The 18,947-nt window shown below is 38.7% G+C and overlaps 1 protein-coding gene across 5 annotated transcripts in view; it reads left to right on the plus strand.

Annotated features, from left to right (window-relative positions):
* LOC149786413 (uncharacterized) overlaps positions 1 to 18,947 on the plus strand; it is an 85,198-nt gene that overhangs the window by 58,222 nt on the left and 8,029 nt on the right. The window contains exon 1 of one of the 5 annotated variants that reach the window (XM_089976850.1): positions 15,079 to 15,201. The exons of 2 other annotated variants lie outside the window; for them this stretch is intronic. Coding sequence is in view for 2 of the 3 variants with exons in the window: in XM_089976847.1 (XP_089832973.1) it covers positions 17,834 to 17,847 (14 nt within the window). In the remaining variant the exon portion in view is untranslated. Of the gene's footprint in view, positions 1 to 15,078; positions 15,202 to 17,311; positions 17,848 to 18,947 lie in introns of those variants that run through there. 2 more of the 5 variants (XM_089976847.1, XM_089976852.1) reach the window with 2 other exon arrangements.

The raw sequence follows: 18,947 nt of genomic DNA on the forward strand, positions 1-18,947 counted from the left end.
GACCCCTCCGTGTTCCATGAACAGTTCTCGAAATTTTCCACAGCAACGCCGTAAAATGTCCACGTCGGAACGACAATACTTTAGCATTTCTTCCTGAAAGTCGAAAGGGTCCGAGGCGTGAGCCTGGTACCAAGCGTAGAAAGCTTCTCGTTGTTCGGTACGCATGTTGTCGGGGTCGTAATAATGAGCCTCTGGTAAATGGGGTAGAACGGCGTGTTGATTGTCTTCCGTATTGAAAAAGTGTGGAAAGTACCCTTTAGCCATTTCTGTCATTCCAAACGTTTTAGGCATTCGACTCAAAGGCATGGCCAAATAGCTCATCGAATCTTTAAACTGTACTTGTCCCACTTGCATGAAAATGATTTTGGCTCCGTTCAAAGTCACTTTAGGACGCTCGGTGCCTTGTTCCGTATAGTACCTCAAAAGAAACTGTCCATCGTATCCGGAGAAATTGTGAGCCATCACCGTGGCATGACGATGACAATCTCCGTAACGTTCGATGTCCTCTTGGCTCCACGTCTTGTCGACGGGGTCTAAGACCCATTGGGCAAAATCGGCTAACGTGTTCGGCCCCCGAAAGATTTTTTCACGCCCTCAGGGAATCTTGCTGCAGTGAGGGCAATGACTGAAGATAGGTTCTTGAATGCACTTCTCGCACGCTCGATGAGCCACGCAGAAATTAGGAATGTGAATGCCGGTTTCTTGCATGCATTCGAAATCGAAAAAGATGAAATTGCCTTTCTTCTTGTGACCGTCCTCTTTCTCTGGTGGGGGTTGGTATTTTTGCACGTAACATTCGTGTTCCAAGTCCACGATGTGGTGACAAATGTGACATTTTTTCTTTCCTGAACATACGTGTGCCTTGGTATTATTGGTACGTATGACTTGTTCACACGTAGAGCACAATCTCAGCAGTTGACAAGCGCATTTCTTCTGTGAACCTTGCGTTTTCAGATGTTGTTGGTAACAGGTAGGGCTGACAAACGTGCGCAGACAAGTTGAACAAGGCACTGGTTCTTCGCTCAGACAGGGTGAAGAGGCCAAACATCCTGTGCATTTCGATCCACAATACTTGTGTTGCTCTCGATTGTTATAACCATGGTCACATTTCTCACAGTAATAACTGTATCCCAGGAATCCGGTGATACTGGTAATGGTATCGAAATGGTCATCGTGATAATAGACATGAATGTATTTTCCGTCCTTAAAGTCTTGCCCTCGAAACAACAGAGGTCCGCGCACTTCTTGAGGGTGCACTTTCAAGGTGTATCGTGGAGCTAGGACATCTTGCAATTTTTGCATCTCAGGAATGCCACAGGGTGTGTCTTTGGACAGTCCGGCTTGTTGTAACAGGAGTTCTGCTTCGTTTCGTTGTTTGGCTCGGTCGGATTGTTGAATAGTTTTCCAGGTTCTTTTCCATTCTGCCGTGTCGTTCTTGTTGGCATAGGTTCGTCCCACCACGATGGCTCGGGCTAAGCACATCTGGTCTTGAGGGTTGTTAATTTGGACGAGACTCTTTTTGGTGCTGCGAAGGTCGTTCACCAATAACATCTTTTTGTATCCAGTTCCTTGAGGAGGAGAGACGTGGGTCATGTCCAGTGTGGCTTTACCATCGATGATGTCAAACTGATCATTAGATTGTTGTACGTGTTGAATCTTGTCCATGACTTTGGAAGCGGTCAATTCTGCAGGGGTGCTAAACTAGATCCAAACAGGGGATTTCAAACCGTCGTGTTGTATGGAAAGTCTCAAGCGATCGTCTTCTTTGGGTTGACATTGTTGCTTGAGTGCAGTGAGCAAAGAATCCCACACCCCAGTGATAAACACTTCTGCTTTCTCTAACGGCACTTCAGCCTTGAAATCTTTAAACTTCACCGTGTATTTGTAAGCCGTGGTTCTAAATTTTCTAGAGGAGCGCTTTTCCGTCTCTCGAATGGAATAGTATTTTTCAGGGTTGACTAAGGGTGGTGAACTTGGTTTAGAGGTTTCAAATTCTGGTTCACTCATGTCCTCTTCAAAATCACTGGCATGAATTTGTGCCAAGATTTCAGCCCTGGTACGAGGCGATAGATCACGTTTCTGCCTCTTACTTTCTTCTTCTTCTTTCTTCTCAAATGAATGGGATCGTTTCATCTTGAGTGAAAAACGTCAAATGACTCAAGTTTAAACACCATAGACTAATTTATAGTCATGGCAGACCAGCGTATATAAAAGGGTGTGTGTCTTGTCCTTTCACTATTCATTTCACTCTCAAGCCGAGCACAACGATGGAAGAGACTAACCAGATGGAACGTTTCGTCAGAGCTTTGCGAGGGGTCATTAGAAAATTCTCTTCAGACCAGCCTACGGACTACTCTCCTTCCTTTAGAGATAAAAGTCAGGATACTTGCTATATCTGTCAGAAGAAAGGGCATTGGTCTTCAGAATGTCCAGACCGTCAAAAAAGAAAAAAAACAGGGGCTAAAAAAGACAAAAGTCAAGATACCTGTTATTATTGTAAAGAAAAAGGACATTGGTCTCCAGATTGCCCAAAAAAGAAACAAGAGGAGTGAGAAGAAAAGAGGGATTCTTCAGAAGAAGAGAGGGATTCTTCGGAAGAAGAGAGGGATTCTTCAGAGGAAGAAGAGGAAGAAAGAAGACAATTCTATTTACAAGAGGCAAAGAAACAGGAGAAGAAGAAAAGAAGAAAGGAAGAAAATGAGGAAAAGACGGTGAAGAAATTTAAAAAACAGAGAGACTAAACAAGAGGACAGAAGAAATCAATGAACTTTTTTAAAATATGTTGTGTTGTGAATTGTGAATTGGATTGTAAAAAATGGAGAAAAGAATAAATTAATGATATAAGGTAAGTGTCTTTGAGTTGTGATTTTAAAATAAGAACGTACACTCACGCACTCATACACAGACACGTACTATAAGGGTAAAATGGGTTGTTTAATATTTTCTTTGAGTTATTGGCAAATTGAAAGGCTATCTCTTTTCGAGAAATATGGCTGGCCCTGAAAAGGGCCTTTTTTCTTTATGGTGTATGGGTGAGTTTAAGCAATCAACTTTAACTGCCTTATGCCTTTGCCACGGCCAAGGCCTACTTCTGGACTGCGTAATGTTGATGATGATGATAATGACTGGGTTGAAATCACTAAGGGTGGTACGGTAGGCTTAGTCACAGGGTTGACGTGTTTAGCTCGGGAAGGTCGTATTCTCTTCGGTCGTGATAAAGAAGTCTGATACATTTGTTTCAGACTTCTTAACTCCGCTAAAATGTCCAACAGTACCGTGACCGTTTGATTTTCACCCTCTTGTTTCTTTGCTCTGCTACTTCTTCTTGCTGTTGTTTTTTTTCTTACCTCTTCTTCTTGCTGCTGTTGCTGTAGGAGAAAAGCTTGTTCCGCTTCCTTTTGTCGTTGTATAAATTTCTCCAATTCTTCTTTCTGTCTCTGTCTAAAATTCTCCACTTGCGGTAATGAAGAAGGTAACGAAGGTTCCGGAACAAATTCTTGCGAGGAGAGAAAATCCACAAAATCCCATTTCACCTCTTCTGAAAGTAAGTCCGGGTTCCCTTGGGCGGTCTCCCCTGCTGGTGCACCCCATTGGATCGTTTTCTGAGTTTCCGTCATATTGAATCACTGTTGCATAGATTGACTGTACACAAGCGCTAGCGAATCTATATAGACTACGCGACGTCACAGACTGCTCTCTTCGGATTGGATGCGGGCTGACTGAATTTTGTAACGCGTGTTAGGATTGGTGAATGAACTCAATCCGTTTCAATCCTTCCTGTACCTATAAATAAGCGCAGTTCACTGCATTGATTCACCTGTTCTCGGCGCCTCAACATGTGGACCGACGTGCACTCTTCAACGCTTGTGTCAACGATGATGTTCAGGACGGACATGCTCATGTATGTCCGATCGAAGTGGACCATTGTCCACAGGACAAACACCAGCCTGTGGATACGTAGGATCTACGTTGAAAGACAAGGATGCCTGAAAAGAGTACTAATTTACGGGCCAACAGTGAGACGCAGCCTAAGGACAAGAAGAAGACCAATGCGGTGCCATTTATGTTAATGAATACATTAACATAAACCCAAAGGCCCTTTTCAGGGCCAGCCATATTTCTCGAAAAGAGATAGCCTTTCCATTGCCTACCCCTTTTTTTAAAAAGAACTTTTAAAAAAGAAAAAAATCCCATGTTCCATTCCCCTTGTACGTATATTAACCCACAATTTATTCCCATGTTAAATTTCCCTTGACGCTAATCTGACCCACGATTTTTTCTCCATGTTAATTTCCCTTGACGCTAATCTGACCCACGATTTTTCTCCATGTTAAATTTCCATTGACGCTAATCTAACCCAGGGGTCTCTGTAATGCTAATTCCCATTGACGCTAATCTCCCCCCCTTCACTACTCCTGTCGCTGCCGATGGGGCAACTCGTGATCGTTTCCCCTTGGGATAGATAATTAGAAAACTCGGTGTCAATCTATATGTTACCATTGATATAACACACACACACATATTAAGATATATATATATATATATATATATATATATATATATATATATATATATATATATATATATATATATATATATATATATATATATATATATATATGCCGAATAATATTCATTTCAAGTGCACTGGATCCATCAAAGGATAGCCTGTGTCAGGGATTGATTAAGATAAATGCAATAAACTGACAACGAACAGTGCAAAATTAGTTGCTAACTTGCCAGAGTTCTTTCGAATCTGAATGAGTCTTTTTCAAAGGTAAACATAAAACAGAGACACGACAAACACAACAACAGAAAAATTGTTATAAAATTTTAAATGGCTATTTCTGTGGGAATTAGAGCTTGAATATTTTTGTATGTTTCAACTTGTTTACTTCAATTTGCTGCTGATAATGACAAATAATTTATATTTACCTAGAAATCGATGAGCTATATCGGCATCTGTTATTTTATGTAAATTTCTGTAAGCACAAATTATATCCCGGATATTCAGCAGCAGAGAGGGTGAACAGACCACTTTTTGGAAGGGTCCAAAGGCTGAAATAAACCTTCGTAAAAAAATGATTAAGTAACGTAAATAACGTTAAAATCAAAATACTCTAACCACAATGAGGCTTCTCTAATTGGGTTAGTTCATTTTATTTTTTTTATTTTTCCGAACTAAAATATAAATGTATACTCGTATATTTTGAAATTGAACCAACTTGTGGTAGTCACCCTCTCTGCTGCTATAATTAAATCATTGATGATAAAATAATGCCACCAGCTAAGGAATCTTACACAGCTAGATTAGCTCGAGAGAGAGACTAGAAGCAGTAAAGAAATTTATTCCCGTCCATGATTCTGTGCGACAAAAACTGCAACAAAGTCAAGAAGCTCAAGTTGAATACGCGACAGGTACGGAACAGTTATTTAAGCCTGTTACAAAAGTTACTGAAAGAGTTGTAGAGGCTACTTAAGGTCTTCTTCCATCAATAAGACAAACTGCTGAGCAAACTGAAAAAATAGCGAGAAGAACTAAACAAACGAAAAAGATTTTACGAGTACTTCCAACTGAAATAGCTGACGCACAACCTCCACATGATGAAGATATACTTGAGTGTATTGGTAAAGTTTATACTGAAATATCCGACGTGAAAAAAGAAGTTGTACCTAAACCTAAAGTAAAAAATGAAAGTATTGAACTGATTAGTAAATTTAGAGAAAGTGTTATTGAATAACTTACAAATATTAAATAGAAGGATTTTTCTCGTGTTGCATATAATAGTTTTTCTCGAAAGTCTGAAATTTTAAAATCTGAATATGTTAACATAGACACTGAAAGTTATTTTTAATGGTTATTTCGTGTGTATTACGAAAAAACACATGATAGAACTGGTGATGAATTATACGATGAATATATTAACCACATAAACATATATGTTTATAAGTCTGGATGAGATAAAAGCTCGTCAAAGCAATGTATGTTATAAAATATATACATGAAAATTTAAATGTTGATTTTCTTGATATCTCTAAATTCTTTGGAAAAAATGTACATGAAACATTTAATGAACATAACATTTAGATAAGCTTACTCAACCGTAAGAAAAAGATGCTTAAATCAGTGGGATTTAGAAAGAATTAATTACAATTTTTGATGCTTGTAAGTATACCGATTTTTATTCGGCTCAATTTACAATACATACTGAACATTTTGGAAACTTTATAGAGTTCATTTACAAGGATTCAACAACAAAAACTATAAGACACCTTCAGTTTTGAAGCAACACGTGGTGACTCCACATGTGAAAAATGATGTTTTAATTTCATTCATAGGAAAGGAAAAATATTAACATAAATTAAATGGATTTGAGAAACGTTGCAAAAAGCATTTGCTGAAATGGATCTTCTGTTGGATTGTTGATAACACCTAAACAAACAGAACAAGCATAAAACATTATAGTTCTTTTATTCCGTTTTTAATGATATTACAAAGTTACACCTCACAACAAGCGACGACTGACAAGGGACAGCATTGGAGGTCCAATGTCATCATCATATTTCAGTCTATTCGTTTCCATGATCGAATCAATAACGAATTGGAAGACATCAAGGGAGATAATATAAATGGCATGTTTTACAAGTTGTCTGTAGACGACAAATATGATGACAAATACAAAGTTCACAAGACCTTGAAAGCCACAAGAATGAACGGTAAAATCTATGCACCCGTTAAAATGAAAGAGTACGATTGCATTTTTAACAGTTCAGAACCAACAAAATCAGTTTGAAAATAATGTCCTGTCAAGGCAATAAATAACATCAAAGAAGAAATAAAGATATATTATTGAAAATGAAGTTGATTCCAACGATATATATAGAAAGCTACTGAAGTAACATGATTCAAAGACTACAAGCTAATCTACGAGGATATAAAGACCTCGTGCTAACATACGAGGATATAAAGACTACAAACTAATCTAAGATGATATAAAGACTACAAGCAAATCCACGCGGATATAAAGAGTACAAACTAATCCACGAGGACATAAAGAGTACAAGCTAAGCCACGAAGATATAAAGATTATAAACTAATTCACGAGGATATAAAGACCTCAAGCTTATCTACCAGGATATAAAAACTTCAAGCTAATCCACGAGGATGTAAAGTCTAAAAGCTAATCCACGAGTATATAAAGACTACAAGCTAATCCATGAGGATCTAAAGACTACAAGTTAATCTACGTGGATTTAACGAGGACAAGCTAATCCACGAGGATATAAAGAGTACAAGCTAATTCAAGAGGATATAAAGACTGCAAGCTAATCCACGAGAGTACAAAGACTTTAAGATAATATACGAGGATATAAAAACTACAAACTAATCCACGAGGATATAACAACTACAAGCTAATACATGAGGATATAAATACTACAAGCTAATCCACTAGAATATAAATAATACAAGCTAATCAACGAGGATATAAAGACTACAAGCTAATCTACGTGGGTATAAAGAGTACAAGCTCATCCACGAATATATTACAACTATAAGCTAATCCATGAGGATATAAATACTAAAAGTTCATCCACGAGGATATACAGACTTCAAGCTAATCCACGAGGATACAAAGACTGCAAGCTAATCTACGAGGATATAAAGAGTACAAGCTAATACACGAGGATGTAAAGACATCAAGCTAATCCACGAGGATATAAATACTGCAAGCTAAAGACATCAAGCTAATCCACGAGTATATAAAGAGAATAAAATAACCCACGAATATATTACAACTATAAGCTAATCAACGAGGATATAAATACTAAAGGTTGATCCACGATTATATAACGACTTCAAGCTTATATATGAGGATATAAAGACTACAAGCTAATTCACGATGATATAAAGACTACAAGTTAATCCACTAGGATATAAAGACTACAAGCTAATCCACGAGGATATAAAGACTACAAGTTGATCCACGAGTATATAAAGACTACAAGCTGATTCATGAAGATATAAAGACTACAAGTTAATCCACCATGAGGATATAAAGACTGAAAATTAATCAACAAGAATATAAAGACTACAAGCTAATCCACGAGGATATAAGGACTACAAGCTAATTCATGAGGATATAAAGACTACAAGCTAATCAACGAGGATATAAATACTGCAAGCTAATCCACGAGGATACAAAGACTACAAGCTAATCCACGAGGATATAAAGACTACAAGCTAATCCACGAGGATATAAATACTACAAGCTAATCCACGAGTATATAATGACTACAAACTAATCCACGAGGATATAAATACTAAATGTTGATCCACTAGGATATGACGACTTCAAGCTAATCCACGAGGATACAAAGACTAAACGTTAATCCACCAGGGTATAAAGACAATAACCTAATCCATGAATATTGAAGGACTACCGGCTAATTTCCGAGAATTTCCAGACTGTTGGAAAATCTACGAGAATTTAAAGGCATTGGACAACTGTAGGAGATTTTATTGACTGCAACCTACGAATATTTAAATAAAATAAGTGGTAACTGAAGTTAAATAAATGTTAATCAGGACGTCTCTTCTCTAGACCTTTAAAATGTGTAACAGAAATAATGAAATCAACAATTTAAGTAAATTCAACAACCAATTTATGTCTCTAGAATACAAAGTGAAAATTTAAAAGACACGCACTCCATTGTGAATGAAATTTTAAATAATCCTAAATGTCCTATCACAAGTCCAAAAGTATAGAATGTTCTGAATGAATTCCAATATGTTTGAGTGTTTTGATACAACCCAATGATGCAGTCCAGAAAGACTTTGAATGAGTTCACAAACAATCCAAAAGAAATGTATTAGTTCAAAAGTCACCGAGCATTTAGTAACTCCAATGAATGTTTTTCATAAAAAATAGAGCTCTATATATTTGTGATTTCAACCATTGTAAACTCTGATTACAAATAAGTTCCCGCACAGAAACAGGAACTAATTATTTGTTTTTCAAATCCCTATTTATACACATTTTCACTTGTTCTATATCATAACAGGATATAAATCATTTCAAAAGGATAAACTTTTTAACTGTAAACAAGACTGGCCTTGAACTTAAATACTGTATAAACGTTATGGTTACTATAATCTATAGTACAACCTACAATCATGGACAAAAGTTAAATTTCAAAATGCGACATTTTCGTAGTTTTCATTTGATGCCTACGGTATTCCATCTTTATTTCGTCCTTTAGGAGATTAAAAACACATAGAGAAATGGCACAGACACAAGTAGGACAAGGACATGAGGTACATTTACATATACAAATCACAAACTCGTGTATATATAAATAGGAATAAAAATATCTTCTCTATATGTTTGATTGATACGATCCACTGTACATAACCAGCTTCACCCGATAAGGGATGGTTCATGCCAGTTGATGACTGCTACAGTGTACCATCGTAGAGAAAGGTGATATTGTTCCCCTACCGGGTAAGTGGTCTTTTCGTGTGAATTCCAATGGACCCAATAACGCAAACAACATTTAAGGTCAATATTTTCCATTCTGTTTGTGAATGGCAGGCACGTGCTATATCATCTTAATCATGATGGCGTTATCTACAGATAAAGGAGGCATTCGCCAACTCAACATTTACATTAGATACACAATATGATGTTTTTTTTTTTTCAGGTTGAGAACTAGGATAAATATTACATCAAAAGTAGGAACAGTTACATAACGACATAATCAATACTGTCAAGTCTAGTTATATGTGAGGTAAACTAGCGGGATACTTTTGAGTTAATTCATTATCATCGTTTCGTTAATTAGCCATTCTTGAAAAATAAATACAAGAATACAATTTGTTCATTAATGTGATCAAAAAAGAAATCCAATCGTTAACATGCCGCCTTACTCGCTTTTTATCTGCCCCACGTAAATAAACTGTAAAACTCCCCACTCTCTTCTTTCCTTTCTGACGAAATTAAATATGACTTCCTTTTAAAATCATCATCCAGCCAAATTGATTCGTGCACTGCATGCCATCGGTCGCGAAAAAAAGTGCATTATTAAAATTAATTCCCTCCCCTACGCAATATATAATACCATCAGTAATGCGACAATTGCAACTATTGCGTAGCTGAATTTGTCACTTCGGTGGGAGGATGATGACCCCCAAAACTTGCAGAAGGAAAACAAGGCAATGCTCACCTTTATGGCATGAGTGTCCACTACTGTAAGATGGTATCCTCTTAGGCCACCTTTTGTGCTAAGCATATGACCACCCTTGCGCTGCCTTCCAAAATATTTGCCATTATAAAACCTTTGCAAATGTTCCTTTGATCATAGCCGAATGGGGCAGGAAGAGGAATCCCGTGCAGGAGGTAGTTCCGAATAGTCTCTCCAAAATGGAGAACTATTTTGTATCCTCCAAACCTGCAGTACTGGAATACCAATCAGGGAGTAGAAAGCGATAAACTTCGTTGACCGATTTGTCCAAGGACCAAACTTATTCCTCCTTCACCACTCGGTTGTGAGGGGCGGAGGGGTACCGGATGGGAAGGGGCACCATCTCAGCCTGCTCTGCACCGAACTCGTGAGAGTCCACGAGGACTGACACGACGTCTTCATCCTTCTCTCGCTTTTGGGAGGTGGGACTTTGTTCCTCAGTGTTACTCTGTTTCGGGGAAGACATGTAGGTAAGGGGAATATCGACCAGTAACTCCTCACGGACAGCGAGTGGACTGTCATTTATGGCATTGGGAAAAGTGCGCCGACTGATGCAGTCCTTTAAATCTTCACTTTGTATTACGGTGAAATCGGGACATGGACAGCAACATCTGCCTCTCTTGAATGAGACCAAGGCCCCGAAGTATGTCTCCATAATGGGAAGGAACCATTATTTCCCTGCATTGGATGACAACACAAGGCATAACTATTGGATGAGGTAATACAAAAGGGGGAGGAGATTACTAAATCTGATCCTCTTCCATAGCTTGGCGCTTGAACACCTAATTTCAGTCCCAAGCGGGATCCAACAATAGCGTAGCTTGAGGGGGTCTCATCCGATCACCATCCCCGTACGCAGCGGATTCCAAATACAATGGCTGGCACTCACAGAAAGGCGGCCGGTGACCGGGGCCCAGTGCCTGGTAACTGGTGAACGAAGATCAATGACTGGTCACTCGCCATTGATCTGTGACTGGTCAATGATTTGTCACACGACAACAACCGTTAGGAGATTCAGATCCTTAGGCTGACCCTTCCTAAGCTGCTGTAAAGTAGTTCTCACTTACCGGATGGTTCAATATCGTCGCCACTAAAGGGTTTAGGATTATGAAAGAGTACTGCTCCTCCCTCAAAGGGGGGGGGGGGGGAGGGGCGCGACTCGCTCTATGCCTGTAGAAATAGAGAGGGTGCTAACACACCCTCTCGAGTGCGCGTGATTCGTTCTCAGTTCGCTTATTTTCTTCCTTCGGCTAGGCTCTGGACCTAAACCATAAACTTTTACTTGATTGGAACAACTGACAGGAATGAATGTGTGTAACCGCTCCAGTGGCCTAGTGGTTAGAGCGTCCGCCTCGGATGCGGGAGGTCGTGGGTTCGATCCCCGGCCGAGTCATACCAAAGACTTACAAAAACGATACTAACAGCTGCTTCGCTTGGCGCTCAGCATTAAGAGGTTAGTGTTAGGACTGGTCGGTCCGGTGTCAGGATAATGTGGCTGGGTGGGACATCATGCTACATGTCTACGGCATGATGCCCCAGTGTTAAACATCATTATAAACGTCACACTGCAGACATCGTAGCGATATGACTGAAAAATTGTTAAAGCTACGTTAAAAAAGCAAATCACACTCACACAGGAACGAATGTACTTTATATGCCTCTGAAGAGACCGATCGCACATGCTCCTGAAAATGAAGAGTGCCTTTCTAAGCCAAATAATTACTCTTCTCACTCTGAGACCAGAGATACCAAAGAAAGGAATCTGAGTATTGAAATTAGGAGTAGAAATGCCCTTCTTCATCATTTATAGTTCACATTATGTTAATACCGATTGCATGGAAATGTCTGAAAACAAGGATAATAATTGAATGACTATCATGTATGGATCAGTATTAGAAGTGATATGATTTGCGTGAGACCTCTAATAGCCGGGAACGCAGTATTATCGCGGTACTTAATGTTCTTATTGGTACATATTAAAACTGTTTTGCTATTGCTGCTTACTTTTAATTTATAAAGTTTCAATGACTTTCCCTCTTTCTATTCCTACAAAAAATCTTTATCAATCGAAGCTCGTAAATTAAAATAAAACAACATCTGGTGGCTGACCCAGATTAACGTACAGTGGGGGAACAACTCTATATTATCGCGGTATATGACTAACTTATGCATGGTAGCACGCAGGTATTATAATAAACATAAATCACAACTTACCTATGATAACAAATGTCCACGCTTGTACTGGCATAATAGTTCCACAGTAAAAAGAAGGATCCAATAATAGAATCAAACATACAAATGTAATTCAAGAGTAAATCCATGAATTACAAAATGCAACAACATTACAAATTAATAGTAATTATTATTTAACTTGATATGAATTTTAAATGTAATGTGGGCAATGAAATGTAAATATATAACAACTATTATTAATAGTATTATTGAAATATTACTGATTTCAAGAAGCTTAATTGTTATTATGTTATTATTTATGAACGAGAAGTATGATCATAAGCAACATTTTATAAATTTAGGTCCATAATTCGCTACCATGCAATGATTACAACCCTAACCTTGTATGGAATGTATGTCACCATCTTTATATGACCTATAATCATCAAACATCAGATGACACTCTAAATATATTTCATAAAGCCAATGCAGGTCAACTGGAGTTTTTTTTACATGATGATCAACATAAATGCATGTGCTTTACCAAAACGTTATGTTCATTCTTCTTCGATGTAAACTTATTAAAACAATGTTGACATTTTAGAGGAAATCGTGATGTAAGATATTTGCGTCCTTTCTGGCTACAGCTTTACATCTGGAGACAACCGCAAGACGGCGCGTGTCCAAAATTAATCGGAAAATCCCGTTTGCCGCGATAATATAGAGCCCCCGATAATACAGCGTTGGAGTATACAGTACCTGAATATGGATGACAATAAAATGCACAGGCAAACACACACACACACACACAAATTATGTTACATTTGCAGCTGTTACTGTTGCCTACGGGAGGGAGTGTGTGTCAGTACGGGAATTCCACCAGAGAACGGCAAGTGAGGCACAAGTCCGAGCAGTGGCACTGACCCGAAGCGGTGTTTTGGTACTTTTTTTGAAGGATAACATATACAGTAAAAAAAATGCTCAAAGCAGGCATCAGCCCGGATTAAAGCTAGGCTGACCCAAAGCGGGACCAAACTGTTGACCCACTGGCATACGTTTTATCTGCTAGTTGAGTGATTGCTTATGCTGGCCGTCCTTTTCAAGTTTTATGACTCCATCTTCAGGCTAGAAGCTATCTTGGACTTCCAACCAGTGCACTCTACCCATCGCGATAAATAGCTCAGTAACAATCTTGTCATCAGAGAAGACATACTACAGCAATGCCTGTGGAGACATCTGGAGACGAGTCCCGATGCAGTGGCTTGCCATCAGGTCCTACTGCACCTAAGCTGATGTCCTGCGATGTTCAAACAGCTCTTTCCCTTTGCTCTAACTGGAAAAGCATATATGTTCTTCCGCCTGATCCGCCAGAGAGGGCTTCCCAGAAGGAGTCAGGTCTACCTCCCAACACCTTTCGGGGGTGTATGTATCATTCTGAGCTCTTGGTTATCTTTTTGAGAAAGTTTGCCGATGAGTAAAGCCATTGAAACAGAAAAACAGTCTAATATTCCGACAGGACACTCATTCACTCTAGTGATAGACATAAATTATACTGAGTTTAAATTGCATAATATTCTCCAGAAACACCTTCTAACGCAGCCCCGGTCCCGGTTGGGAGGTAGGAGGGGGTGATTATCGCAGTGTGCCTGTGTGTGCGTGTGTGTGTTGGATTTTTAACGTAGTTTCAACTATTTTTCAGTCATATCACTACGATGTCCGCAGTGTTACAGTTTATAGTGATGTTTTGCACTGGGGCATCATGCAGCAGTCGTATAGCATGATGTCCCACCCAGTCACATTATCCTGACACCGGGCCGACCAATCCTAACAGACCGCTCTGGTGGCCTAGTGGTTAGAGCGTCCGCCTCGGATGCGGGAGGTCGTGGGTTCGATCCCCGGCCGAACCATACCAGAGACTTAAAAAATGGTACTAACAGCTGCCTCGCTTGGCGTTCAGCATTAAGAGGTTAGTGTTAGGACTGGTTGGCCTGATGTCAGGATAATATGACTGGATGGGACATCATGCTACATGTCTGCGGCATGATACCCCAGTGCTAGACATCACTATAAACTGCCACATTGCAAACATCGTAGCGATATGACTGAAAAATTGTTAAAGCTACGTTAAAAATCAAAATCACATCACATCACATCACCAGTCCTAACACTAACCTCTTAATGCTGAGCGCCAAGCGAGGCAGCTGCTAGTACCATTTTTTATGTCTTTGGTATGACTCGGCCAGGGTTCGAAGCCGTGATATCCCGCATCTGAGGCAGACGCTCTAACCACTAGGCCACCGGAGTGGTTCCCGTGCAAGATATCTATCAGAGCAAACAACAATAAAAACATGGGATTAAAGGTTCATAAATGTAATTATCTTTATAATATTTGAAATTACTTTGTGACAAATATACATATTTGAAAAACATTCATACTTTGTTATTGATTATTTTGTTATTTAATGTGAAAACATGCTCTTAATATCAATAAAGTCGTAGCAAGATCAGTCGTGAATTTCCGTACATTCCTTACTGACGTTAACTGCTGAAGTACAAATAGTGAAATAGTACCTTATTACGTACAACGCACTTACAGACTAGACTAATCGATATAATTGTACTTAACCACACTGCATCCCGTGTATTATCTACTTTACTGTCATAATAAAGGGTATTCAGACACAAGTTTGTCCAGGAGCCGCGTTGGTACAGAGTGCTAATCCTGTATTAAGCAGACTGAGAAAAAAAAAACAGTGTGCTAGTTACTATAGGACTTCCCTGTCGCAGGTATGGAAAATATTCAGCATTTGGCGCGCGCGCGTGTGTGTGTGTGTGTTCCACATGGTGTAAGGAAGAATACTATTTCAAACGAGGTCAGTGAATGTCAGTAAACTGGCAATCATTTTGTCTACCACTTTCACTATCATTATCGTTTCATTGAAAATATACCATATACATTCGTTAAGAAAAGGAAGCAGCTTTAGCTTTAGAAATCCCACGTACCGTATGCTGGAGGGTCAGCCTTTGGATTTGTTGTAAAACGGTCTCATGAACTCTTCACGTGTATAACTTTAATAATATGTTAAGATTTTGAGTTAGTTAGACAAGGAAGGTGGGTCGGATATCTCTTCAGGAGTAAAACTCCGTTAATATATTTAAATATTTTTATTAGGTATTTGGACAGGGTGGATTTAGTGGTAGATTGGGTATACTATTTGGTCGCCCTCCCCCAACAATCTCTCTAGGTATACTTGTTTTCCTACTATATGTTGTCTCTGATCGACTTTTCTTTGGCCTAACAGGGACCTTAGCCCCATAGGGGACCGTCCATTTAGTAAGTACGCATGGAGTGGGGTGGGTGGGGTCTACTGATAATGTACGTACGCATAGGAAACGCGGGGGGGGGGGGGTGAAACCTCGATAATAGTTTGTCTAATACATAACCTGTTCGACTGGGTTCAGTCGGCGTTTGAATTTTAACGGACACTAGACAAACTTTTTAAAGTTACACAGCTTATTACTTTGATGCAGCCAGACATTCAACGTCGATGGAGTATCTGTTTTATTAAACACGTTAATATTATTATTCCTTGATCGGTTCTGCGTGGATTAAAATATAGGCCGTTCTATACAATTGGGGGGTGGGGGTGGGATGCGTCAAGCGTTCGTACGCAGGTGGGAGGGGTGTAAAAAAGTAAGTATGTGTACATGGAAATAGGTGGGAGGGAGGGGTCAAGCTCTGCCAGATTTTGTGTACGTACTAAATGGATGGCCCCATGTCCTTCATAATACCTTCATTTGGATCATTCTCTCGGTGTACGATACTGTATGGACAAAAGACACTAGTATTTGCTATAAATTCGTATTGTCGACAAATAAGGTCAAGTCCAGGTAGGCACCAGTTCTGGACCAAGTATAATGGCGACGTGTAGATACTAGGGGGTCGGTTATTGCTTGATCATTTTTGTTTCATCGAAACCACAAAGCATCTGCCGTGGTAAACGTCTAGGCAAAATAGTAGAGAAAGATGGTATTAGTAAATTTAAATCGCTAAATGAATGAATGAATGAAGGAAGGAATGAATGAACGTGCAAGTAAATAATACTTTAATATTCAAACATGTATTGCCATCCATGGAAGTATTAAATATAATCACTTCCTAAAATGACCTGATTTACAAGAAAATCGTATAATAGTTCACTCGTTGACATTAACCTTAAACTTTAAAATGTTTCCAAGCACACAGATAAAAGTTGAGGCAAAGTCTGATGTCAGCCTGTCTAACACAAGATTACGTCTAAAAGCTGTAACCTGTTGGCAATCGTTACCTTAATTTTTGACCTCCAAATTCCTAAACATATGTTATTCTCCACGACAAATTGCTACATTTGATGACAATTTCTACAAGCAAAAAGAGTACATAAAGCCCGGTAAAAAAAAGACAGCCTTTCACTTCCAACATAATTTAAACAAAATCTCTCATGATCTTGTTCTTAAAGATTTAAGCTGCACCCTCTGGAGTTATGATTAATATCCACTAAAGATCCCCTGATTCCGACAAGGAGATATTGCCCTTCAAAAGCAAAGAAATTTCGAACTAGAAATTGAGACTGGACGGCTTGACAGGCGAAATAGTTGACGAAAGGACATTTTGACCACTGCCAATTGCGATATTACTTAAATCGTGTCGACAATGTTTATAATAGCTGCATATTAAAAACCCAGTCATTAAAAATTGATGACTCGTGGAAATTGTTTTGCCTGCATCATTTTAATTTGAAGCCACTTTTGTTTAAAACTTTGAGTCAAGACTATCTTGGACAAATACATTTATGAAGTCTAAAAATTATTTGATAGAGTTATGAGACCTTTCACTGAGACGATCGTAATAGCTGGCTCTCACTCTTCAGCATACTATGTTTAATGTGTGCCTAATTATTGCAATGTTTGTTGTCTCGCCAGCAAAGTACAAACAAGTTTCAGATAGCATTCTTTTATCACGTTTTCGTTGACTTTAAGGTAGTAAATGCTATGTTGTACGGTCGGACGTGTGTTGTTTAAATCACATTAAGTACAGTCTTATTAAAATCATATCTCCGCCGTTATACATGAAGATCTCACAGCGACCGCTTAGGGGTCACGTTCTTGTAACCTAAGCTATTACAATAATCGCAAACTTTATCAATCAATCAGGTGAAGTCTTATAGCTTCGCGTTTGGAGACAGAACATTGTGGATGAAGAGCATGAATGTGTACCGAACGATTTGTTTCACTTTACGATTTTCCAAAGCTGCATTTCCCTTGGTTAATTCAAAGGTCACCAGAGCATGACCCTTGAGCGGACGTCGTCAGATCTTTACATTGGACAGCAGAGATTTGATTTTAATGAGATTGCCGCAAGTAAAATTGTGCAATTTCAATGAATCATAAGAAGTACGTGTATCAATATAACATTCAAAGTTTGTTATGATAATCTGATTTCCTCTTTTATTTGCCAATTTTTATCTTAGATTTTACATAAATCTCGGTGCACAAATTGTTTTTAGTCTTAAAAAGTGCTTGCTGAACATGTCACGTGATTTTCAACGCCACCGTATCGAAATTGGGAAGGTGTTGTTTACTTCTTGCTCTTTGACAGCCATGCTTTTGTTTTCTATGTTTATCTACAGAGTTTAGTCACTTTTAAATTCTAAAGGGATGACACTTGCTAATGTATGCATTCTTTTAGGCAAATTAAGAAGGGTCACTTAGCATGTGCGACAGAACACTTGAATAAAGCAGATTGAGGGAAACGTTTTTATATCAATAACATTGGTTAAATTGCTAATAAGCGCTAGGGGGAAATAATTGTGACAATAGAAGTTCAGATTATGCTTGTTGAAGAAAAATGTTTTGAAATGTTTGGTTTTCTGCATTAGGAAGGTCACGTTATCCACATCGACTGCACATACATGAGTGGCATCATTATATGTGCAGGTATGTGACCTGATGGTCTGTATATGATTACGTCACTTTCTATGACATTGATGAGAAAAGGTGCTTTCATTGTACCCTACACAAGTACGAGACCTTAAGTCCTAGAGGTAGAATGTGTGTCCCTCATCTCATTTAAGTATCTAGACCAGCTGGCTTTAAGAGGACACCTTTTGGAACAAAAAGTTTGCAGGAGGTCAAAACTTGGCCCAAACGTATATGATAATGACCTATGATGAGAAAAAACATCTGCGTCATAAAAAGTTTAGATCCTTACCAATTCTTTTAGGTGATTTTCAGAAATCGGATTATAGTTACCTCATAGTAGCTCTGAATATCTACAAGTAAAAGACACGGACAACTTCTCCAGCCATGTTATATACATATAATTCCAAGTGCCGTTACAAGTCAATACCCTAAAGTAAACATTTGTATATGCCCGCCATATAGTTGCTGTTGTTGTTTTTTTAGTTTAACGCCATTTTCAGCACAAGGTAGGCTATACAAGGCTGCCATTATAAATGGTGGAGGAAGAACCCGGGAAAACCCCGGAAAGAACC

Source organism: Sinohyriopsis cumingii, chromosome 12 (genome assembly GCF_028554795.1).
Source record: "Sinohyriopsis cumingii isolate HCF-2022 chromosome 12, ASM2855479v2, whole genome shotgun sequence".
Lineage (NCBI taxonomy): Eukaryota > Metazoa > Mollusca > Bivalvia > Unionida > Unionidae > Sinohyriopsis > Sinohyriopsis cumingii.